General features: G+C 43.8%; 1 protein-coding gene across 1 annotated transcript; it reads right to left on the bottom strand.

The window, feature by feature from the left end:
• MYOC (myocilin) lies at nt 1-25,270 on the bottom strand. The gene is made up of 4 exons (XM_063939995.1): nt 24,568-25,270; nt 7,025-7,099; nt 4,784-4,912; nt 1-4,311 (listed from the first exon to the last, which is right to left on the bottom strand). The coding sequence occupies exons 1-4, from the start codon at nt 25,103-25,105 to the stop codon at nt 3,524-3,526; spliced, it is 1,530 nt and encodes a 509-aa protein (XP_063796065.1). The 5' UTR covers nt 25,106-25,270; the 3' UTR covers nt 1-3,523.
• Nucleotides 25,271-25,753: the final 483 nt, after the last annotated feature.

The following is a 25,753-nucleotide window of genomic DNA, read 5'->3' as shown; positions in this document are numbered from 1 at the left end:
CCCCCGCCTTTTCCACCCTTCATGGTCGCAACATGTATACACGGCAATCACTGTGAGGCACCTGCACAAGGGGTCGCCTCTGCTGCACACACCCTGGGTAGAGTACCTGCCGCCGGAGGCGTAATGTTGATGGGTCAGGCTGGGCAAGTGACCTCAGTGGCAGTGCAAGGGGGAGGGGGGGAGCACATGTACGGAGACATGGTGAGGCTACTACAGGATGGAAATCATGACATGAGACTGGCTCTGCTGTACCGTATATATTTTATCAGGACAGAAGCTACTGCTGCCCTTCGGGTGGGTCGGCTGCTTCAGTGAGTGAGTAACCTGATCTCTCCCTGTTTGCAGATCGCATGCTGGGAGTGAGGGACAGGCTGCAAAGTACTTGCCACTTTATAAGTGTATTCAAACACTTTTAAAGACACTTGTATATTGACAAGTAGTTGCAGACTCTCCCTCACTCCCAGCATGAGTGAAACCTCACAGACAGGGAGAAAGGGGTCCAGTCGCTATCTCTACCAACAATGTACACCAATGGGGGACCTATATTTTGTAATGATTGCTGTGTGCTGCACCCTTTGTTTTGTAATTAATAGTGGCAGGTCCCCCACTCCCTGAGGAGTTGGGACCCATGACAGCAGCCCTATGCAGCAGATAATACATTTGTCCATCCTTCCTATTTCCTCCCCTCTCCATGTTTCTCTCCATATTGCATTCTGCACACCCCTCCCCTTTGTCAGCCCCGGCAACAAGGTACCAAGGGACCCTGAGTCTTGGATAGTTCCAAAATGCTTAGGGGTCGCTAGGTGCCAGTGTCAACATGTATTACCAGCGCCAGGTGTGTAAAAATGTTTATTTAAATGTTTTTCGCTGTGCCACAGCCCCACACCATCTCTGGTGGCTGCGGTGATGTATGTGTTAACGCCTTGCAAGCTGCACTAGCGGGCGGTTTGTAGGAGGCCGCTGCAGCCGGGACTTAGCCCCTGAACTGCAGTGCTATGTGTGAGAGCAGAGCTGCCTGCAAGGGGCCCAGGACCACCGCCTCCCAACGCAGCGATTCGACAGCACTGCAGGCAGACAATCAGGTTTACCCCAGTGCGCTGAACGAGAGAAATTGAGTCGCCACATACTGCTGAGACCAGTATAGCCAGCTACCATTGTTACAATACAGTGCGGTGGCAAAAAGTTTAATTGCACCAATTGGCGCTTGGTGCACTGTGAAATGTCGGGTCCAGAGGATGTGGGCTGTATAATGGGAACCAGTAGCTCTGGGATACCAGGGAAGGCAGCATTGAGTAGACACAGCAAGCTGAGCACTGCAGCCAGGACCGTGTTCCACAGCTGCAGTGACACCTGATGCACCATTAAATAGACACAAATATAAAGTATAAAGGGCATGCTGACGTGCAGCTCTGGCGCTTCTCTGTCCCTGCCTCTTGGGATCCTGCTGCGGCCGCCTAGAAGTAGCTGAGCAACCACCGCTGCACTGCCAGATGATTGCCAGCTGCCACACATCAGCACATCATCTATAGGTGCTCTGGGGAAGGCGTGCATGGGTGGGAGTGCTGGGTTGAGATAGGGGACCTCGGAGACAACAGTATACTTGGCCCCATTATTCCGGTCACTGGCGCTGCTTTTTATCTAAATGGCAGAGGTCCATCACCTAGTGGAATGCTGCTGCACTATGGCTCCTCCTATAGGTGACAGCTCAGGCAGATCAGTGAGTAACCAGCAGAGCTAACCTGACTGAAGAAAGCAGTGAAGATAGGATTTGACAGCAAGTATTAAGGTAATGTACCCCCTCCCCCCGAGAATGTTGTATACTTTAAGGGGGAATCCAATTAAAGGTGAAGGGTGCAAGTTGCTGTTGCAGTGGCGTTGAAATGCCGGCAGCGGCACTGGATCTCGCACCTCTCATGGCACATTCTCATCCCGCATTAGTACATTTATGCAGGGGCAGTATTCTGTAGCTTTGCCTAGGGTGCCTAGCAACCTTGCACCGGCCCTGCATGAGTCTGTCTCTGAGTGCCACTGCATGCTAGGAAATGCCGTATGTATAACAGTTTCCAGAAGGCACCGGGGCTCCATTTACAGGGAAGGGTGAGTGCCTATCCAATGTTGTGTGTGTGTGTGTGTGTGTATATATATATATATATATATATACTACTCCAAGAGGAACGGCACTGGAGGCAATATATATATATATATATATATATACACACACATATATATATATATATATATATATATACACACACATATATATATATATATATATATATGTATATATATATATAATTCAGAACACTGATTCTTTGTGGATGATCGTCTACTAACTAAGATCTGTTGTCTTGGCAAAAATCCGTAAAGATCAAATCGTTGACTATGACCATTTACTATTTGGATTTATGGGTAACAATAAAGTATCTGTTGCCATTTTTGCACTGTATTGGTGAGTACCCATACTCTTTGCTCTACATATTGTTGGACTTTCTGTCTATAATGAAGCACTGCCATGTTGACATATTTAAGCAGTAAAGATATAAAACAATGTATGTATATATATATATATATATATATATATATATAAAATCTTTATTTTGAGTAAATGGCACGAGAACAGAAGCCAGTTTCACAAGGCCTCTATTGCAAAGTACTGCCACTGAGATAAAATAACACAGACAGAGCTGTTGCAGCATGCTTCAACATTTGTTTGAAGGTAACCAGATTCTGACAATACTGTAGGAGAAACCAGCAACAGTTCAGGAAAGAAGATGTAATGTAACCGTGCCCTTGTGTTCCGCCTGTCTGTATGTACAATATAAATAGCAGCACTGACCTAATTTTTAAAATAATACAATTTGCTTCATGTAGCCAAATTGCTATCCAACGAAATCACAGGTCGGTCTGGTGTTTGTTTGCAGCTTTTCCTTCCCAATACAATTCTGTCTCTGTTATTTCTGTGTGATTTTCATTAAAAATCATTACACTTCGTTTTTATTTACTTTGCACTAATTACTAAGCAAAGTTAATGTTCGGTCAACAGAGCACTTCAATGACTTATTGTACCTACAATAGTCTGTTCTGACTAAGAAAAGTATACATTTTTCATAATAGGCTAGCAAATTTTTGGGCTATTTTTCTGTCAAACTTATCACGCTTGGAACAATTAAATGATATATATATATATATTATTGTATACATATAAATACATACATGAAATGCATGTCCTATATGGTTTCCTATTATGCATTCTACTAGTAACTCTGAATGCCAAATAATTCTGCGAAGCATCTGTTGCTCCCCTGTATTGCAGGGAGTAAATGGTATATCACAGTATGAGACAACGTTTCCAGTGGCTGAAGCCCGGATAATATTTGGAGACAGTGCATGAGAGGTAGTTCCTCTTAGTTTTTGGCTTCCTAAGTTTGGCAAAGCTGACCCCTCCTTTCTAATGTACCCCATACGATCTGGAAGTCATCCCGCCCTGCCCTTTTCACATATACTACTCTGCTTCTCTGTCACCTCACATTTTGGAAAGCCTTACATCATAGGTCACCATGTTATAATTGTCCCAACCATAGAGTCTCTTTTCAGTAGGGTTGTAATCCACCATACTGTTATAGCCGTAGCGATTCTGGAACGGGATGCCAATTTGCTTCTGGACACCTGTCCGAGTATCATAAGAAAAGTTGATAGTGGTGCTTGGGGAAGAGTAGCTTCCCACAGTATACAGTGTGCCACAGATCATGAATGCATTAGCTACTGATTGTTTGCGAATGGTAGTGTCCCAGCTCTGCTTTACTTCTAAGGTTTTTAGATCTAATTGGGATATGACTATAGACCCTTTAGCCTGTTCTGTACTATAGATCACCCACAAACCCATCTCATCCACAGCTAGGTCAATATCGGTGTAGCCTCCCCAAGAGTAAGGGTATTGACCATGATACCCAGCATTGGGAAGCTCCTTCTGAATTGCAATGGTCTCTGTCTTAAAGTCATACTTCACTAGTATTCTAGATTTTCTACGAATATAGTATAGAGATCCCTTGTAGACTACAGCCCCGGTGCTTTCCATGGAACGAGGAACAACATAAACTTTGGCTGGATAACCTTGAACTAACTGGTCAATAATCTCATACTCAAAAACCTGCCTTATATCTGCTCCTACAGTATTAATTCTCCAAATGGTTTCACGAGAAAATGGAGATACTGGTTCGGGGTCCCTCATCCAAACTCCATATTTACCAGCAATGTTATCTGCCTTTCGGTAAGTAGTAGGTTCTCCAACCCATGTAACTTCACCACAAGTTCCTGAAGGAAAGAGTTGTTAGAGACACATGTTACATTTTCAAACTGTTGATAAATATGGAAACTGTATTAGAAAACCAAAACCAAAACTAGACAACATACTAATATATTACATCTTTTCACTTTAAGAATTGTGTAAATTAAAAAACAATGTTTTATAATTTCCCAGCAACTTGCCCATGTTTGTTAATTAGATCTGCAGTGAACCATTTCTGCTGCAAACTTAGATATTCCCTTTTGAGCTTTCTGAGATATTGTAAGCATGCCCAATAAATTCTCAGCTTATTCTAAATTACTCACACTTCACACTATTACGTACTCATTCTCACAGTAACACCAATGGGCTTCATTTTAATAGTAATTTAGGAAATGTTAATGGAATATTTTAGAGATCCAAGGGTGGAGTGGCTAATACATGTGCCCAAACATCTGACACAAGCACTAAAGAAAAAACATAAAGAAAATTCATGCCTACCAGCTGTCCCCATGTTCTCTGAACTTTGGAGTGTGGAATGACTCTCTGGAATCATTCTGGAAGCTGGAAGTGCTGTCAGCTCTGATTTCAGCTCCTGGTATCCCACCCCATCTGCTTCCCATCGAGAAGCTGGAAAATGTAAAAAATAAATAAAACACATGATATTACTAGTCTCTAAATATGCCATAGTAGAAGAATTTGTGCTGCTTATGGGACATCACATGGGATCCGGTCTGAAGATCGACAGTGTCTAGGTCGACAATGTTTAGGTCGACCACTATTGGTCGACAGTCACTAGGTCGACATGGATGGAAGGTCGACAGGGTTTCTAGGTCGACATGTGCTAGGTCGACATGAGTTTTTCACATTTTTTTTCTTTTTTTGAATTTTTTCATACTTAACGATCCACGTGGACTACGATTGGAACGGTAAAGTGTGCCGAGCGAAGCGGTAGCGGAGCGAAGGCACCATGCCCGAAGCATGGCGAGTGAACGCGGTGCACTAATTTGGGATCCCGGTTACTCTACGAAGAAAACGAGACAAAAAATAAATAAATCCTCATGTCGACCTTTAGACCTGTCGACCTAGCACATGTCGACCTAGAAACCCTGTCGACCTTCCATCCATGTCGACCTAGTGACTGTCGACCAATAGTGGTCGACCTAAACATTGTCGACCTAGACACTGTCGATTTGATGAACCACACCCCATCACATGGGGGGGGGGGGGGGGGGGGAGAAGTATCAAACCTTTATAAGAGTGGATTAGTGAAAATGTTGCCCATATCAACCAATCTACCTAACAGTTTATAAAACTTACTTGATTAATGCTAGCTAGAAGATGAGGTTACTATGGGCTACACTTGTGCACTCTTTAGAAGGTTAATACTTTTCCCCCATAGTATCAGTAATGTAAGTACAGTTGACTGTACAACATGTTAAAACAATATACCTTTGGACCTCTTTAATTCATTGGATATTCCATGCTTTCCTGCTAAATAAATGATCATTGGGGGTCATTCCAAGTTGTTCGCTTATTGACGATTTTCGCTACACTGCGATTAGTCGCTTACTGCGCATGCGCAAGGTTAGCAGAGCGCATGCGCTTAGCTATTTTTACACAAAAGTTAGGTATTTTACTCACGGCATAACAAAGCTTTTTCATCGCTGTGCTGATCGTAGTGTGATTGACAGGAAGTGGGTGTTTCTGGGCGGAAACTGGACGTTTTATGGGAGTGTGCGGAAAAACGCAGGCGTTCGAGTTGCAAAACGCAGGAGTGGCTGGAGAAACGGGGGAGTGGTTGGGCAAACGCTGGGTGTGTTTGTGACGTCAAACCAGGAACGAAAAGGACTGAGCTGGTCGCAATGGCTGAGTAAGTCTGGAGCTACTCAGAAACTGCTAAGAAATTTCTATTCGCAATTCTGCTAATCTTTCGTTCGCACTTCTGCTAAGCTAAGATACACTCCCAGAGGGTGGCGGCTTAGCGTGTGCAATGCTGCTAAAAGCAGCTAGCGAGCGAACAACTCGGAATCACCCCCATAATGCTAATCTTTCTGGTTTCCAAAATCTATTTCCACACTGAGCTTTTCAGGTGTACTAAGGCTAATAAAAGCAGATAGAAGTATAAAAACCCATGAACAATCCATCCATGACCACTATGTGGATGTAGTGGATGTACATAGTCTTATGTGATTTTGAAAAGTCTTTATACTGTATATCATTGTGAGGTAGTTGATTATTCCTTTTGGTATGGTAGTTGGTTATTCCTTTTGGTATGACAAACAATTGTTCTGTGGATATATCATTTGAGTGCCGAATGATATATCAGTAGTTCATCGGCAGGTGTGTACACCTGATATGTCTGTGAATGACATTGTTCACAGACATATCAGGTCAGCCCTGCAGCACAATGGGGGTCATTCAGATCTGATCGTAGATGTGCTAAATTTAGCACATCTATGATCAGTTACTCTGACATGCGGGGGGACGCCCAGCACAGGGCTAGTCCACCCCGCATGTCAGGCTCTCAATAATATCAGAGATGGGCTAGCAAATTAAAATGCCTGCCCTAATGTGATGTATGGCCCAACGTATCAAGCAGCCAATTGGTAAGTGTGTATGCTTACTAAATCAGCTGCTCTGCCGACATATCCGGCAGCATGGTGTGTACCCAACCTTATTCCTCTTGGCAATACAATTTCAATATATAATATTAAATGGCCCCAATACAGGTTTTCTTACAATCTCTTGCTCCATCTTTTGCTGATACCGAGGATGTTCTGATTCCACTTCCATGACTGCCATGGGCTGATGATGCTGTAGAAATAGGAACAAACCAAGGGAGATTAGAGCCCTGGCAGAACTCATAAAACATTTCACTTATTATTGTAGACAGTCACACATAGTGGTGGGAACCAGCGACAACGATCAGGAACAGCAAGACCATAACGCCCCCCTCCCCCCCATCCTGCACCTTTCCAAGCAAATGAAAGAAAGTAATTAATTTCTACTTGCAGTAGGAAAGAGGAGTGGGGCAGATATAGAGTAATAGGAAGTGGAAAGTATAGCAAGAATAATGTTGGTGCTTCAAATAGACTGTTTAATGGATGGAACTGTCTGAATGTACAGGAAGCCTGTACATACGTATTTTTATAGACGTGTATTCTATATAACGCCATTAGGTAAAGTGTTAAAAAATAAAAAAATACTGTGTTTAGTGTGCCTTCCAAGATACAGATAAAGGGGCTAATTCAGGTTGGATCGCAATAGCGATCCAGCCGGAATTAGTACGATCGCCCCATGGGTGCATGCGCAGCACCCATCCTGCACATGTGCCCGCACTTTCTGCGGGGAGGGTGCAGAAAATGTGATCGCCTCTGTCCATCATTCAGTCATGGTGCGGGGGGGGGGGGGGGGGGGGGGGTTGGGTAGGGCGGCAACGCTCCGTTTCCAGGGCGGAGAAGGAGCATTGCGGATGGTTCGGCGTGAACGGGGCGTGATCGCAGCAGCTGCGTGATGTTACACAGAGACGCCGCAATAGGGGACTGGTGGCGGGCCACCTGCGGGCACAGCTATACTGCGCCGGCAGGTGGCATCACTAATTTCAATGATGAAGCAGAAATTGCATTGTGATCGCAATTTCTGCTTTATCAAGGGGGGCGACAGACAGCATGCTGGGCAGCCTTGCCCTGCGATGGGCGGCCCCCAGCATGCTAGCAAACGGATTGCAAATTCTGCTAATTAGCATCATTTGCGATCCTTACTGAATTAGGCCCAAAATGCATAATTACATATCAAGCAGCACTCTGTTTCTTTCAGCGGTCATCCTGCTCCACAGCATAACAACTTGCTGTTCTTGTCTTCGCAGGGATGTGGCAGCGGTCACAATTAGCTTGCTATAGAAGCTGTTTAATATGCTAATCAGCAGCCTGCTAGAAAATATGCCAGCAAATGGGTGTTATTCTTTATTACAAAGGCTTTGATGAGCAGAAGTGACATGTTATATTACAAAATAATGATTATCTCCCTACTATTAAATGATTTGTCTCATTTTCACTAACGTACAGCATGTATCCTTATCTATATCATTATCTATATCATTTTTTAGGGTGGCACTGGTTGCCAAGGGCAATTCAATTATTATTATTTATGTTGTGCCACCATGTGCCCACAGATAATTACAATGATACATACAAATGATGCAATATTATCAAACAGAAAGTACAAGAGGAAAATGAAATGGTGAGATAGTTAGACACTAATTGAGTGACAGCTCATAACTGTTGCACTCAATGGCCCAGTGCCCTGGGACAAAAAAAAAAATCAGAGTCACTGAACCAAGAGTGTGGAGGGTCCTATCTGTGAGAGCTGGCATTCTAGTGGAATTGTAGCCTGCATTATCTAGAAACTGAATTGTGTTTGTCCCCACTTGCCTCTGCTGCGTGATGATTTGTCTCTCTATCCTGCCAACTTTACTAGGAAGTGGGTAGGATGAGTGAAATCCACCCACTCTTCCGGGGGACTCAAAACAGATTTGACCAAGGCTAAGGTCCGGCGCAAAGTGGGCTGTTGTTCTAATTTAGCTGCTGCTAAAAAAACAGGGTTAATCAAACCTGTATATAGCTGAAAAATAGGATTTTAATACCTACCGGTAAATCCTTTTCTCCTATTCCGTAGAGGATGCTGGGGTCCACTTCAGTACCATGGGGTATAGACGGCTCCACAGGAGCCATGGGCACTTTAAGACTTTTCAAGGGTGTGAACTGGCTCCTCCCTCTATGCCCCTCCTCCAGACCTCAGTTATAGGAACTGTGCCCAGGGAGACGGACATTTCGAGGAAAGGATTTACTTTTATACTAATGGTGAGATTCATACAAGCTCACACCTCAACCATGCCGCACAACATGGCATTCAACATGACACCCGCCAACAGGCATGAACCATTTACAGCAACATGCTGAAAACAAATGAAACATAACTTGTGTAACTATAAAGAACAAACTGCAGGTAAAGTACGCACTGGGTCGGGTGCCCAGCATCCTCTATGGACTAGGAGAAAAGGATTTACCGGTAGGTATTAAAATCCTATTTTCTCATACGTCCTAGAGGATGCTGGGGTCCACTTCAGTAACATGGGGTTATACCAAAGCTACAGTATGGGCGGGAGAGTGCAGATGACCCTGCAGTACCGATTGACCGAACTTGAGGTCCTCATCGGCCAAGGTGTCAAATTTATAAAATTTAGCAAATGTGTTTGACCCTGACCAAGTAGCTGCTCGGCAAAGTTGTAAAGCCGAGATGCCCTGGGCAGCTGCCCAGGATGAGCCCACTTTCCTAGTAGAATGGGCCTTCACCGACTTCGGTACCAGCAAGCCTGCCGTAGAATGAGCATGCTGAATTGTCCCTCTGATCCAGCGCGCAATAGTCTGCTTAGAAGCAGGACACCCAATCTTGTTGGGAGCATACAGGACAAACAGAGCCACTGTTTTCCGTAATCGAGCTGTTATTGCGACATAAATCTTCAAAGCTCTAACCACATCTAGAGACTGTGACTCAGTGAAAGTGTCAGTAGCTACTGGCACCACAATAGGTTGGTTTATGTGGAAGGACAAAACCACCTTTGGATGAAATTGTTGACGAGTTCTTAACTCTGCCCTATCTTCATGGAAGATCAGGTAAGGGCTCTTGTGAGACAAGGCCCCCAACTCAGACACCCGCCTTGCGGATGCCAAGGCTAAAAGCATCACCACTTTGCAAGTGAGAAACTTCAATTCTATCTCCTGCAGAGGTTCAAACCAATCTGATTGAAGGAACTGCAACACCACATTAAGGTCCCATGGTGCCACTGGAGGCACAAATGGAGGCTGGATGTGCAGAACCCCTTTCACGAACGTCTGAACTTCTGGAAAGGAGGCCAATAGTTTTTGAAAGAAAACTGATAAAGCCGAAATCTGGACCTTGATTGACCCCAATCTAAGGCCCGCATCCACACCAGCCTGCAGAAAATGGAGAAAACGTCCCAACTCAAACTCTTCCGTAGGAGCATTCTTGGATTCACACCAAGACACATATTTTCTCCAAATACGGTGGTAATGCTTAGACGTTACTCCTTTCCTGGCCTGAATAAGAGTGGGGATGACTTCCTTGGGAATACCCTTTCGGGCTAGGATCCGACGCTCAACAGCCATGCCGTCAAACGTAGCTGCGGTAAGTCTTGATACACACACGGCCCCTTCTGTAGTAGGTCCTCTCGAGGAGGAAGAAGAGGCCGAGGATCTTCTATGAGCAACTCCTGAAGATCTGGATACCAAGCCTTCCTTGGCCAGTCTGGGGCAATGAAGATTGCTCAAACTCTTGTTCTTCTTATTATTTTGAGAACTTTTGGAATCAGTGGAAGTGGAGGGAAAACATATACCGACCGAAACACCCACTGGGTCACCAGTGCATCCCCTGCTATTGCTTGAGGGTCTCTCGACCTGGAACAATATTTCTGAAGCTTCTTGTTTAGACGAGATGCCATCATGTCTACTTGAGGAACTCCCCAAAGACTTGTAACCTCTGCGAAGACTTCTTTGTGGAGGCCCCACTCTCCTGGATGGAGATCGTGTCTGCTGAGGAAGTCTGCTTCCCAGTTGTCCACTCCCGGAATGAAAATTGCTGATATAGCTCTAACATGTCTTTCTGCCCAGAGGAGAATCCTTGTCACCTCTGCCATTGCCGCTCTGATTTTCGTTCCGCCTTGCCTGTTTATGTACGCGACTGCTGTTACATTGTCCGACTGGATCTGCACGGGATCTTGAAGAAGATGTACCGCTTGTAGAAGGCCGTTGTAAATGGCTCTCAATTCCAGAACGTTTATGTGAAGGCAGGCTTCCTGATTTGACCATTTTCCTTGGAAGCTTTCCACCTGTGTGACAGCTCCCCAGCCTCGGAGACTTGCATCCGTGGTTATTAGGACCCAGTCGTGAATCCCAAACCTGCGTCCCTCTAGTAGGTGAGAACTGTGTAGCCACCACAGGAGCGAAATCCTGGCTTTGGGGGGACAGGATTATTTTCCGGTGCATGTGTAGGTGGGATCCGGACCACTTGTCCAACAGGTCCCACTGGAATACTCTGGCATGAAATCGGCCAAACTGTATGGCCTCGTAGGCCGCTACCATTTTCTCCAACAACCGAATGCATTGATGAATCGACACACTTGTTGGTTTCAATATTTGGTTGACCATTTTCTGGATTTCCAGAGCCTTTTCCACTGGAAGAAATACTCTCCATACTTCTGTGTCCAGAATCATCCCTAAAAAGGACAATCTTATCGTCGGTTCCAACTGCGACTTTGGAAATTCATGATCCAATCGTGTTGTTGGAGTATTGACAGGGAGAGTGCGATGTTCTGCATCAACTGTTCCCTGGATCTCGCTTTTATCAGGAGATCGTCCAGATTAGCAATTATATTGATTCCTTTTAACGAAGGAGGACCATGCCGTGGAGAGTCTGAACGGCAACGTCTGAAACTGGTAATGGCAATCCTGTACTGCGAATCTCAGATAAGCTTGGTGAGGAGGATAAATGGGAACATGCAAGTAAGCATCTTTTATGTCTACTGACACCATGAAGTCCCCCTCTTCCAGACTGGAAATCACTACCCTCAGGGATTCCATCTTGAACTTGAACCCTTTCAGGTAGAGATTCAGATTTTTCAGGTTTAAAATTAGTCTGACCGAGTCGTCCGGCTTCGGAACTACAAAGAGGCTTGAATAAAAAACCTTCTCCTTACTGTGCCAAGGGTACCAGGACAATGACCTGATCCTGACATAATTTTTGAATTGCCGTTGTTACTGCCTCTCTTCCCAGAAGAGAATCTGGCAAGGTCGATTTGAAAAATCGGCATGGGAGGACGTCTTGAAACTCTAGTTTGTACCCATGGGACACTATTTTAAGACCCATTGGTCCAGGCCAGATTGAATCCAGATTTGGCTGAAAAGTTTCAGATGTGCTCTCACCCGAGCGGACACCCGCAGGGGAGCCCCAGCGTTATGCTGCAGATTTGGCAGAAGCAGGGGTGGACTTCTGCTCCTGCGATCCGGGAGACGCTGCAGATTTCTTTCCTTTTCCCCTTCCCCTACCTGCAAAAAAAGGGGGGAACCTTTGGCCTTTTTGTATTTGTTGGGCCGAAAGGACTGTATGTAAGAGTGATGTGTCTTTTTCGCCGGTGTAGGAGCATAAGGCAAGAATGTCGACTTACCTGCGGTAGCCGGCGAGACTAACGCATCCAGCCCATCACCAAACAAGGCCTCACCTTTATACGGGAGAGCCTCCATATTTCTTTTGGAATCTGCATCAGCATTCCACTGGCGAATCCACAACGCCCTCCGAGCAGATACTGCCATGGTAGCGGTTCTTGATCCCAAGAAACCAATATATTTCATGGTTTCTAGTATGTACGCAGCAGCGTCTTTGATATGACCTAACGTTAGGAGTATCTCGTCTCCATCTATTGTGTCAATGTCTAATGACAAGTTTTCTGACCACTTTTAAATAGCACTACTCACCCACTCACAGACAATGGTAGGCCTGAGTAGTGTCCCATTGGCCACATCAATAGATCACCTCACTCACTTGTGGTCTGTCGGCTCCTTAAGTGAAGCCATTCCAGGCGCAGGGAGAAACACCTTTTCTCTTTTATGACAGGGCCCTGTCTAAAATGCGGGGTGACTCCCACCTTTTGGAAAATGGTAAGCTGCCTGAATTCCTTTTGGGAATCTGAAATTTCTTTTCAGGTTAAATCAGACTCCCTCCAAGAGACTGTTCAACTCCTGAGGTGGAGGGAAAATTACATTACTTCTTTACTAAAGTAAACCCTCTCCTTGTGGTAAAAGAGGGGGCTTCGTAACTTCTAACACTTCCTTTATAGCTAAAACATGTTTTGAATGCTTTTTGCTAACTTAGGACCTATTCCCCTGGAATCACTAGTCTTGACACAGGAATCAGAGTCCGTGTCGGTATCAGTTTGTACTACTTGTTTGTATGTGACCCAGAGGGGTCCCTGTGGATGAAAGGCAGAACTATTAAAAATCACATCTTCAGATTATTCAATTTTCTGTATGAGATTCAGTCCAACCTCTTACTGATAGGATTCACACTATCATGTAACCTTTCACCCAGTCAGGCTCTTGGTGTCATATTACACCTCTGTGTCTCTAACATGGCTCCCACACAGGAAGAGCTCCCTGCCATAGACATGTCACACACGTGCACAACCACACCACAGACACTCCGGGACTTATAGGGGACAGACCCACAGTAAAATCTGTCAGAGGGACACAGATAGATTTTGCCAGTTCACAACCCAGCACCAGTAAGACAATGTCTGTGAACACAAAATGCCCACTGACATGCAGCGCTTTTATAATGCTAATCACACAATTATATAGCACCAAATTCACTGAGGCCCTCCCTGTTTTGCACCCTGATACTTGTTCAGTAGTGGAGGAGGAGAGAGATAAAATGGCGCTGAGCAGTGTGCTGGCTGACTGAGGAGGAAGCTCCACTCTTCAATGGTGTGTTTCTCCTCAGCTTTTATGAGGTAATTTTTTATACTGGCGGGGGTAGGACTGTGCCTCAGCAACTTATGCCCCTTATTTATGCCAGTTTCCATAGGTTTCATGCTGCCCAGGGCGCCTCCCCCCCGCGCCCTGCACCGCCTGTGTATGTGTGGGCAACATGGCGCGTTGTGCTCCCGCCAGCCGCGTGGTACCTTTAGCCGTCACTTTCTTGATTGAAGATATGTCTTCTAACACTCACCTGTCTTCTGACTTCTGGCTCTGTGAGGGGGGTGACGGCGTGCTGTGGGAGTGAGCATCTAGGCATGGCTAGCGTTCAGTTCCCTTCAGGAATAATGGTGTCCTGTCAGCCAAAAGCAGAGCCATGAAACTCTTTAGGAAGTTGGTTCCTACTTCTGCCCCCTCAGTCCCATGAAGCAGGGAGACTGTTGCCAGCATTTCTCCCTGAAAATAAAAAACCTAACATAAGTCTTTTCAGAGAAACTCAGTAGAGCTCCTCTGGAGTGCATCCAGTCTGCCTGGGCACATTTCTAAAACTGAGGTCTGGAGGAGGGGCATAGAGGGAGGAGCCAGTTCACACCCTTGAAAAGTTTTAAAGTGCCCATGGCTCCTGCGTAACCGTCTATACCCTATGGTACTGAAGTGGACCCCAGCATCCTCTAGGACATATGAGAAACACACACAGTAGTACAAAGTAGCAGCACTTAACATGAAAAACCAATAAAAATATATTATAAATGGAGATTATGACACATGGAGATGGATGGATTGAAAGGTTAGAAAAAAAAACATTCAATTTAGTAAAAACAAGTAAAATACATTTAAGCTGCACATAAAAACATTCTCAATCACCAATGGGAGCTGTTTAGAATAATAGTGTCCGCTCCTTAATTGACATGGACTGCAGATAGGTGTAGGGATTAGACTGAAATAGGGCTGAAGGCACAGTCCAGATGTAACATTACCACAAAAACGCCCGCTGGAGGTGGAGGTACCATGAGTGAGATCCCTTGGAAGGGTGATGGTAACGGGGTCCTCAGTCCTCACTAGATTGCGGTGTCCTCAATGCAGAGTAGATGTGGATTGGCACCAGTGGCAAGTCCGTTCACCATTTTTTTCTGCACAATCGTGTTTGGAGTCCAATAAAGGTCCGGGCACATATGGAGCAGCTTCCAATACAGAATGGGTGGTCTGAAGTAACCTCTAACGTGTTTTGCTGCAGATCCTGCAGCTTTTTCAAAGGGGACTGCATGAGAAATCGGGAGTCTCCCACACCTTTAGGGAGAGGGGTTAAGTATGCACTATGTGGCCATCATTTGTCCCACTGCTCACAATTCATGGTCTTTACCAGGGCCGTCTTTTCTGCAGTCACCCAAGGGTCCCAGGAGTATAAGGGCCCTAGGCTAATAACTGAGGGTCCCCTTTTTCCAGGGGTACCAGATTTTTTAAAATCGACCCTGAGGAACCGGAGATATTCGACTTCAAAGCAGTGGTCCCCATCCAAAAGCTGGAATTCTTCCCTTTTGGTGGACACTGGCAGCTTGTCTCTATTATGCCCAGAACCAGAGATATCAGCCTTCCAGCAGCTGGTCCCTGCTCCAGCTCCACATGCCTGGTATGCAGTTTTATATTTTCATCGGTGGATTGCCCTGGCTCCTGAACACTAATCTCCAAGTGCCTGGGGAAAGGTGGGACTCTCTAGATTTTTATCGCATTGGAAGCTAAGAAATATATTTCCAGGAAGTGGAGATATCTGCAGTCAAGCAAGTTGTTCTCTACTGGAAAATGATGAATATTAAGCTAACTCCACTATCCTCCCCTCATCTGCATATTAAACACCCCCTACCACCCTGGAAATCATATACCAGGGTCCCTCCATTTAGTCCAATTCCCCCTTCTACAGTTTAGAATTCTCCCTCCTACCCCATCTCCCACCATCTGTGCAGAAAAGGAGTAATAAATAAAAATGACTGCTCCAGGTCCTACATGCAGAGCGGCAGATTGAACACCCCCCTACCACCCGCGGGACATCAAAGCTGCCACTGATAGCACCCCCCACCCCAACTGCTTGAGGATGGGTACAGGCCCCAGTGCATTGCTTTGCCCAGGGTCCTCCGCTGCTGTTAAGACAGCCCTGGTCTTTACAAGAAAGCTTGCCACTGCCTAGAGTTATCACCTATCTTACTGACAATGCATTTTGCTTAAAAAAAAACAACCCACAATAGGAAACCACATGAGAAAATGTAGATACATACAGTATCATGCTTCATATTATTAGGGGTTCACCTGTGCTGGATGCATCCAATCCTTCCAAGTCCCTCAGCCAGACCCAGTGCTAGGGAGCCTACTTTTTCCCCACTAAAACAAGGAGACAATAAGTGCAGGACTCCCCTGCTAGAGTGGAGAGACCAGCCCCAGGCTAGACAGGCTGCTGTTAACATGGAAGCCTGCAACATGGTGTCCCATTGTCATAGTGTGAACAAGGCCTATTTAATGTGGACAGCATGCCCCTCTTCCCTGCCACTGAGACTACCAGTGATACACTGAAAATTGCTCACACTCTTCCTGGGCATAGGGACAAGGAAAACAAAAGGTCCCAGTGTAAGTGATGAGAGGTTCATAAGACTCTTTTCCACTATACTAAGAAGAAAAAAAGGTTTTCTGTGTTTACATAGGATATAATTGCAATATAAGGGGAATTAATTGTACTACATGGGAAAATGTTCTTAATTTGTCATTGGGCAGTATGTACAGTATGGTGTAATGGTTAGCATTACTGCCTAACAGCACTGAGGTCATGGGTTTGATTCCCACCATGGCCCTAACTGTGTGTTTGTATATTTTACCGTGCTTGTGTGGGTTTCCTATGGGTACTCTTGTCTCCTACAACAATGTGTGTACGTATACATGTGGTCGGGAATATAGATTGTAAGCTCCACTGGGGCAGGGACTGACGTGAATGGCCAAATATTCTCTGTAAAGCGCTGAGGAATATGGTCCTAATTCAGTAAGGAATGCAAATTCTGCTAAATAGCAGAATTTGCAATCATTTTGTTAGCATGCTGGGGGCCGCCCATCACAGGGCAAGGCCGCCCAGCATGCTGACCGCCGTCTCCCCCCTTTATCAAGCAGCAATTGCGATCGGTTGCCTCCTGCCGGCACAGCTTAGCTGCACCCGCAGGAGGCCTGCCACCATGTTTCTGATAGCAGCAGCTGCATGTGACATCACGCCCATGCCGCACCCCCATTTCACAGCCGCCCCTGTTTGGCCGCCTCCGCCCCTGTAACCCTCCGTCTGCGCTTAGGAAACAGAACGTTGCCGCCCCCCCACCCTGCAACAGCGCAGATGCAATCGCATTTTCTGCGGCCCCCAGCAGAAAATGCGGGCACATGCGCAGGACGGGCGCTACGCATGCGCTCGCATCATTTTACTATCCAACCTGAATTAGGACCTATGTGCGCTATATAAATAACTGGTAGTAATAATAATAATAATAATAATCCAATGGGATCTTTTTATTGTTGAAAATTGTAATCAGCGGGAATTGGTGGGGACTCCCCTTAATTGTTCAGTCAGCAGCAATTTCTCACTCTAGGTAGCATACACTCTGCTTTCATCACAGGTCAGTAGAGATTGAATCATTGACAGGTTGTACCATTCTTACTAACTTGCAGTTAGTACATACACGATGCCCTTCCATAAAGATGAAAGTGGAGGAAACCGAGCAGCAAAGCAAATGCACACAGCTATAATTATAGGTAAATAGGATAGAATGGGGTTTATTTTTACATGCAGTTGCATGCACTGCCCTTGCTTTGAAAATGCAGGCCAGCAGCAGGTTTGAAGTGCCATCGGATAAGGACTTTGAGGTTCACAGCTACATCTGTCATTCAATACGTGACTTGGTTCTGAAACTACTAAAACAAATAACATAAGAAAGCAGATTGCAGACACTATAGTTTACATTAGAGATGTGCATGAACCCCCATCAAAACCCAATACCACCCTCAAGTGTTTTGGTTCAGATTTGGATTTTGGTTGGTAAAAAACTGAAAAAAAATAAATAAAAAAATAATTGATTTAAAAAAATTATAAAATCAAGAACTGAAGTGTACATCTCTAGGTAACACATAGGTGTCGATAAGAGGGGGGAGCAAGGGGCGGCTTGCCCCTCGCTCCCCTCCCAAACATTTGAGAGGCATTAATCAATGTAATGAGTCGTAGGACGCAGTACAGCCTCCATTTAGGGTTACCATGGGCAGCACTTAGGAGATAAACCCCCTTTTCATCTGCTGTACTCCTCCCTCCCCACAGCCCTTCTCTGTCCATCTGCAGGGCCTTACTACCCCCTGCACCCAGCTCTATTCCCTACAGTGTCTGGCTAGTTACTGTGTGCTGGCCCTTCCTCTGGGACCAGCCCTGTGCCCTTCTCACCTCCTACTTCATATGCTCCTCCCCTTTTCCCCCACAGCTCCCTCTACCCCCTTCCCTGGAAACCAAAAGCCCCTTTGTGTGGCACCCCTACCCTGTCGCAGACCCCCCCTTCCCCCTTGCGACTTCCAACAATTTAGGGGCCCTAAAATGAAATTAAATCTTTGCCCCCCCCAACCTAAAAGCATTGTGACACCCCCTCCGTTTACATTTACTCCAAACTTTATATGCCCCCTGACATGGATAGGCTATATAAGTATTTGGCATTATCCTACCTTGAATTGATGAAACATAGTAAATACTGAAAAGAGTGATGCTTTCTTGCAACATTATTGGGTCAGAATAGTAGAATGTGTAACCACCTGAATGGGTTTTGGTGTTGACAGTCTTTGCATTATTCATATTTTTCAGTGACCAAACAACTACATGCTGTTCTGTTCTCACTTTTGGCACACACCTACAGGGGCTGGCTGGCAACTTTCAGCCTGGGGGTCAGACTCAAGCAAGTGGCACAGCTTTTCACAGGGAATCTGCAGTCAGATGGCCCTGGAACACTTAAACTGCAAAGTGCGTCATAGTACAGAGGTCATTGGTTCGATTTCCATCATGGCCCTAACTGTGTGGAGTTTGTATACTCTCCCTGTGCTTGCTTTGGTTTCTTCTGGGTACTCCGGTTTCCTCCCACTATCCAAAAATATACTGGTAGGTTAATTGGCTCCCAACAAAATTGACCCTAGCCGTGCGTGTACATGTGATATTGATGTGAATGACCAAAGAAAATATTCTCTGTAAAGTGCTGCGGAATATGTGTGCACTAATAACTGGTAGTAATAATAATAATAATAATAATAATAATAATAAATAAGCAATCAGACCACTGTGTATCCACGTTGTTGCAGAAACAAATCAGATGTATCCTCTTTTCTACAGTATTCATATCACTGGATGATAAACATATCTGTCCTTCTGTTACCGCACAAAATGAGTCTTGTGCAAACCTGTGACACCCTGCAAGGAATTTATATATTCATTATCAAAGACCATAAATACTCTACTGACACCAGATACTGGGAATTCTTTAGGTATGTACTGTGTCATGTTACCAGTCCTTGTAACCTAATGAATAAGTTGTCACTTAAATAACACTGGGATGCAGTTCATGCTCTTTCAGACATAACCTCAAGGGGTCAAGTGGTGGGAAAAGAAAAAATATTGCATTGCACCATTTCATCTGCAGGTCTCAAGCAGTTGTTGAGTTAAACCACAAATTCGACCTGTTATATGGCAACAAATGTTTACACTTGTAGTTCAACAATACATATCTTTAGTGTTGTTTGAGGAATTTCAAATGCCTGTTGGTCTATTTTTTTCTTTTAGTAAATCAGTCAATTTCTACATGTACCGTCATCAATTATAAGCTGCTTACTCTCCTGGTGGGGAAGTGGGGGGGAAGAGATTTATCAAAGCTTGGAGTGAGATATAGTGGAGAGATAAAGTACTGACTAATCAGCTTCTTAAGCTGGGTACATACTGGAGCGATATCGGCCCAATATATTGTTTCCAGCTGTATCGGAAACGACATACAGTATCGAGCCTCTCGGCCCAATATATTGTTTCCAGCTGTATCGGAAACGACATACAGTGTATACAGCCTCTCTAAATGCTCCTGCAGTTGTTAGCAATATCTTCTGGTGGACCGTGCTGTGCAGTGTAATGGAGGATGGAACAAGGATTGGTCCTTCATTAAATCGTTCTGATGTGTACCACAGGCACACATCACTCCAGTGTGTACCCAGCTTAACTGTTATTTAAGAGGTTGTGCTTTAAAAAATGACAGTTAGAGGCTGATTGGTTGGTACTTTGGGGGACATTTACTAAGCAGTGATAAGAGCGGAGAAGTGAGCCAGTGGAGAAGTTTCCCTGTCAACCAATCAGCTGCTCTGTATAATTTTATAGTATGCAAATTATAGATGTTACCTCAGTGCTGATTTGTTGCCATGGGCAACTTCTCCACTGGCTCACTTCTCTGCTCTTATCACTGCTTAGTAAATGTACCCCTTTATCTCTCTCCAAGCTTTGATAAATCTCCCTGCTAGAATGTTGATGAGATCTCCAGTCTCAAGCACGAAGACTTACCGACCTGATATGTAGATGTACAAGTGTCCTTAGAATGGAAATTGCATCACCAAGTCCTGACAAATACAGTGAAAACTGGGTTTGCATGATGAGGATTACTATTTATTTATTTATTTATTTAGTGCCACCATCACCAATTACCCAGCGCTGTACAGTCCCTCATGACTACATTAATAACACGACCTCCATTTTCCATACCGCCTTCAGTATCTCCCCTTGACCACCTTGTGAAAGTAGAAAATGTGCCTTGCTTATCATACGTTTATAGGCCTATTTATTAAAGTAATAATACCTGTTAATCCTCTGAAAAAAAGTTGTTTTCATAGGATTACCACATTAGAAATCACAAAGCATCATGGCCTTTTACCATCATGGTACTACCGCAAATGTCAGAGATATCTACAGCCATCCCTTGCATAAGCAGTCCCTATAGCCTTCTATGGTCACTGAGCAAATGGTCAATTTAACAAGCTCTAAAAGGTGAAGCTTATTGGAGCCGACACCTTGTAGTTAATGCTATTTTCAAATGGTATTATCCCTAACAGCCTATAGGCTGCCTTTTCCCAAATATTTCACCAGAGATCTACTGAGCCCTCTCTGGCAGCCTATACGCTCTTGCCATGTACAGTAGGTAAGCTAATTCTGAACCCAGACGTAATCACTTTACTTTTCACTCTTCTCCCCGGGATAAGCTCATATTGGTGCCACTGTCTTTTCAAGAATATAATGATAAATAGGCACTCAAATTCATTTATTTTTGCTGCTATATGTGGCAGTAAGTTATAGTAAACTAGGATAGTTTTAGAAAATTGATAAACAGACCTTTTCATTATATGGGGCAGATTCAATTACGCCCAGTAGCCACCGGGACACATACTGGCAGGCTTCCCGCACATTAACTGACAAAGGCTGAGTCTGCTTAGAATCAGCCTTCCGTAACTGGTGGAGAAATGTGCAATGTGACATTCAATTTAATCTTATCCCCTTACTATGCACCTGTCACCTACACACAGTGGACGCATCCATGTGTCAAATCACTAGGAATATTTACACCATAGAGGTGAGTTTTATCATACACGTGTATTAAAACTTGTTGCATATAATAAATGGTGCTCCAGCCAATCAACTCCTAACAGTCAATTTTCAAAACATAACAGGATCTGATTGGCTGGAGCACCATTTATCATATGCAATAAGTTTTAAAACTCGTCGCGTAAGATAAAACTCATTGATAAATCAGTCCCTAGGTATGTAATACTTGTATCGCTCGCTAGCAGTTTTTAGCAGCCATGCAAACGCATACTCGCCACCCACGGGGGAGTGTATTTTCACTTTGCAGGAGTGCGAACGCCTGTGCAGCAGAGCGCCTGCAAACACATTTTGTGCAAAACAAGACCAGCCCTGTAGTTACTTATCCTGTGCGATGATTGCTGCGACGAGTTACACGGTAATGACATCAGATACCCGCCCGGCCACGCCTGCGTTTTTTCCAAACACTCCAAGAAAACGGTCAGTTGACACCCATAAACGCCCTCTTCCTGTCAATCTCCTTGCGTTCGGCTGTGTGATTGGAATCGTCGCTAGAACCAGTGCAAAACAGCAATGGACTTCGTACCCATATGACGTGCGTGCGCATTGCGGTGCATACGCATGTGCAGATTAGCCATTATTTTCACTGATCGCTACGCAGCGAACAACGACAGCTAGCGATAAACTCGGAATGACCTCCATGGTTTTGCCCAACTGCTAACAAATTTGCTGCTACAATCAGGTCTGAATTACCCCCTAAGTGGCTAGAGTCTTTACCAGAGTGATAAAGTCATGACCTATAGTGTTTTCATTTAACAAAAATGAAAATGTTAGGAAGCTCGCATCTTCTACCATACAACATGTATTTGTACTGTTTTTCTTACTGTGTGTAACAGCAAGATGTGATTTCTGATCACCTTTATTTAATACTCTGCTGTGATTACTGCACATTTCTATGAAAAACAGTACTTTTACATTTTTACTGAGAAAAGCAAATGGCTATAGATCCCTACATTCACATATACTGTATGCAAACAGTATTGTTATTACATTTTATGGGGGGAAAAACTGGAGCCAATTGATTTGTTTTTCCTTATATGATTGTACATTAATACAAAACAGACTCATTTTAATGTCTTGAAGAAGGAAACAGGGATATTTGGGTCCAAAAGGGATCTGAGACCAATAAAACTAAAGATAGAAAGTAAATAAATGCGTACTATACAGAGTATTCTAAATAAACCTAGAACATTACTCCTAACCTACTAGAAACAATATAACCAAGGATTTAAATGGTCATCTTTAAGAAATGTGAGTCTATTAAGCATGGAGGATAAAACCCGTGTAATTAGTGTTGCATAAGATAAGTCCATTTGAAAGATGTATAGGAAAGATGTATAGGGGCAAAAGCTAAAAGTCTAGGAAAAACCTACAACTGTACAAGTGCTAATTTGGATTAATATGTAGAGGAGGGCTGGCATCCTTACAAAGAGAATGCACTAACTATATAAGGATAATTTTAATAAGTACTTTCTTATCTGTCAAAGATGTGGCCCCTGAAGTGGCTGTAGCCCTTCTGCAATGTATACTGTACCAGCAACATTCAGTAAACTTAGATGAAAGCTCATCCAGTGTCGGACAGTGGATATAACAAATTATACTGTACATAGAAACAAAACAAACACATACAAGATTGACAAACTACGTCAAAGACTAAAATATATTTCCAATAGCATAAAAAATATGTTTATTGAGAAAGTTACTTGAAGGTTAATGTAAGAAGGCACATTTTTTATACAACAAACATAAATAATAATAATAATAATAATAATAATAATAATAAAAAAAGTTTATCAATGACACCCAGACCACACACATGAGAGATGTATATACAGTACAATACAGTACAAATACAACATACAGAGAAGTGGGATATTAATTAAGGTGGGATCTGATAATTTAGTTAACAAATGTGACTGTCCATTGTGAAAAGTGCACGATTATATATGTAATTGTGCATATGGAAATATACAGGCAATGATTTAGAAGTAATAAAAAAAATACCAGTTTCATTTCAAAGTTAAGAGACTTTTACTTTCTAATATTTTAAATTGTATTCTAACCTTTTGACATTTCTTGTAACACCTGAGTGTTTAACAATCACTGATGCAAATAAATCAGTATAATTAGGAAAATTAGCTTCTGGGCAGTCACATTTACATGGCAGTACTTGAGTCAATGCTTTACTAATGTATTTCTAAAACATAACACAGGCTGTATAATGGAATTTCAGCAGATAGATTGGTAGATAAGATAACACTCTGGTTTTGCATTTCTATCATATTGTTTTCAACCCCACAGCAAAAGCACCAATAAATTGTCACATTTGAAAAAACACCCGTTGATAGCTAAACCCCTAAATATGTATGTAAATATAACTCTTGTAAGTTTTAAAGAAGTTAAAGGGCTAAATATTATCTACAGTAAACTGCCAAAGGCTAGGCAAAACACTAACTGCCAAAGGCTAGACAGAACACTAACAAAGGCAGAATGTTTAAAATGATAAGTAAGTGTACCAGGACCCTCTGCCAGAACAACAGAATATAGTTTATATGCTCGTGAAAAAACGATTCATAACTGAGTAGAGTTTTATGAGGTCTGAAAGCACAACTTTAATTGCTGCCGTTTATTCAGTAGCCTGAGGTTGTACATTGGCTCTTCCAGCTTCCAGCAGGCATTCCCAACCTCGGTCCTTAAGGCACTCTGACAGTGCAGGTTTTGCTGATATCCAGGCTGCAGCACAGATGATTAAATCAAATAACTGAGGTACGCATTAAGTCACTTGTGCTCAAGCCTGGACATCACTAAAACCTGGACTGTTAGTGTGCCTTCAGGACAGAGGTTGGGAATGCCTGGCTTACAGTATACCTGTTTGCTATCCCTGCATCCAATTTCAGTCTAAAGAAAATGTTTAGTCAACATCCAGCAAATTCACTTTTCGGCTTCAAATATTTTACAAGTTAAATTATCCAATGTACCCTCAAACTGATCTGGCTTTTATAGTGTTACACAATTCCAGCAGGGTTTGCACCTGTACCCATTTTAATGTCTGTCCTTTTCAGACTCACCTTGCCTTGGTGATAACTGCTGATCCCTACCCCTTGATACCTCAGCAACTTGGGGGCATTGTGTTTGCTGCACCTGTTCTAGTCTCTCGTTTAACCTTTGCTTGTCCTCTTCCAAAGAAGATTTCTCCTTCAGTAGGTCAGAATAAGCCATCTCCAGACTGCCACGCTGACCTTCCCATTCATCCTTCTCCAATCTAAGCTTCTCCAACTCCTTCTGAGAATCTGTCCAGGCTTGGGGTGAAGAAGTTCCTTGTCCTGCTCCTTCCCCGCCTAAGAACCTGTTCACCACCTTCTCTAACAAACTCAGTCTAATTTTTAATGTATCCATCTCTTGGCCACGGGCAGCTTTTTCACGTTGCAGTTCCCTTATAGAAGTCATTGCTTCTCCAGGTTCTGTGCAGCTGCCTTCCTTTGGACTGGGAACTGTGAAGGTATAGGAACATTGTCCTTGGCGGTCATTGGCTCTTCGAAGTTGGGGACTTCCTAGCACCATGCAAAACGTAAGTGACATCATAACGTGAAGGGTAAGCGACCCCATGGTGCAGCGCTGTGGAGTATGTTGGTGCTGTATAAGTGGTTTTAAAAAGTGACCAGCAAAAGTACCTGTGATGAAAGTCTCTGAATGAGCAGAGACAACTAGCACAATGAAGACAAGCTGCTGTTACCTACACTAACCTAATCCAAGAAGTTCTGTATTGGGCTTCTCACCACGACATCTCCTTTATACACTAAGGTTGGGCAAGGGATGGGGTGGAGGCGTGCCTAGAAGAGGGGGATAGATAAAATGACAAGAATCTTCCAGACTCCTATGTCTGCACTGTGGAGTGTCACCATGCCTGGAGCTAGCTCATATTGCAGCCTCATGCTATTTAGTATTCCCTGCTCTGAAGCAAGCTAAATCAACATGCAAACTTAAGCAGCCTGTTAGAATATTGCTGACAGGCCGGCAACAGGATTTAAGTTACTAGATCACTAGGTATTTTAAGTTGTTATTATTATTACCAACGGTTAAATGGATTTTTTGAATGCCTCATTTATATTAGTTGGCAAACTTTATCATTACATAGTGAAATCATATGTTTTTATTAAACAGTGGCCTCTTTTGGCAGTATGCTAAATAACATGACATAGAGTAGAAAGGAAAAATAAATATAATTGCAGACACTGAGGCTGATGCAGAGATGTA

This window comes from Pseudophryne corroboree, chromosome 9, assembly GCF_028390025.1.
Source record: "Pseudophryne corroboree isolate aPseCor3 chromosome 9, aPseCor3.hap2, whole genome shotgun sequence".
In the NCBI taxonomy this organism is placed as follows: Eukaryota; Metazoa; Chordata; class Amphibia; order Anura; family Myobatrachidae; genus Pseudophryne; species Pseudophryne corroboree.
This window is presented reverse-complemented; position numbering and strand designations above follow the sequence as displayed.

Bases quoted from the DNA above. Each gene is read 5' to 3' on its own strand.
- MYOC (XM_063939995.1), bottom strand. From the start codon at position 25,105: ATGGGGTCGCTTACCCTTCACGTTATGATGTCACTTACGTTTTGCATG. The intron at 4,913-7,024 runs GTAAGAAAACCT...TACATTTTCCAG, and splicing joins AAAAGATGGAGCAAGAGATT to CTTCTCGATGGGAAGCAGAT. The intron at 4,312-4,783 runs GTAGGCATGAAT...TCTTTCCTTCAG, and splicing joins AGAGAACATGGGGACAGCTG to GAACTTGTGGTGAAGTTACA.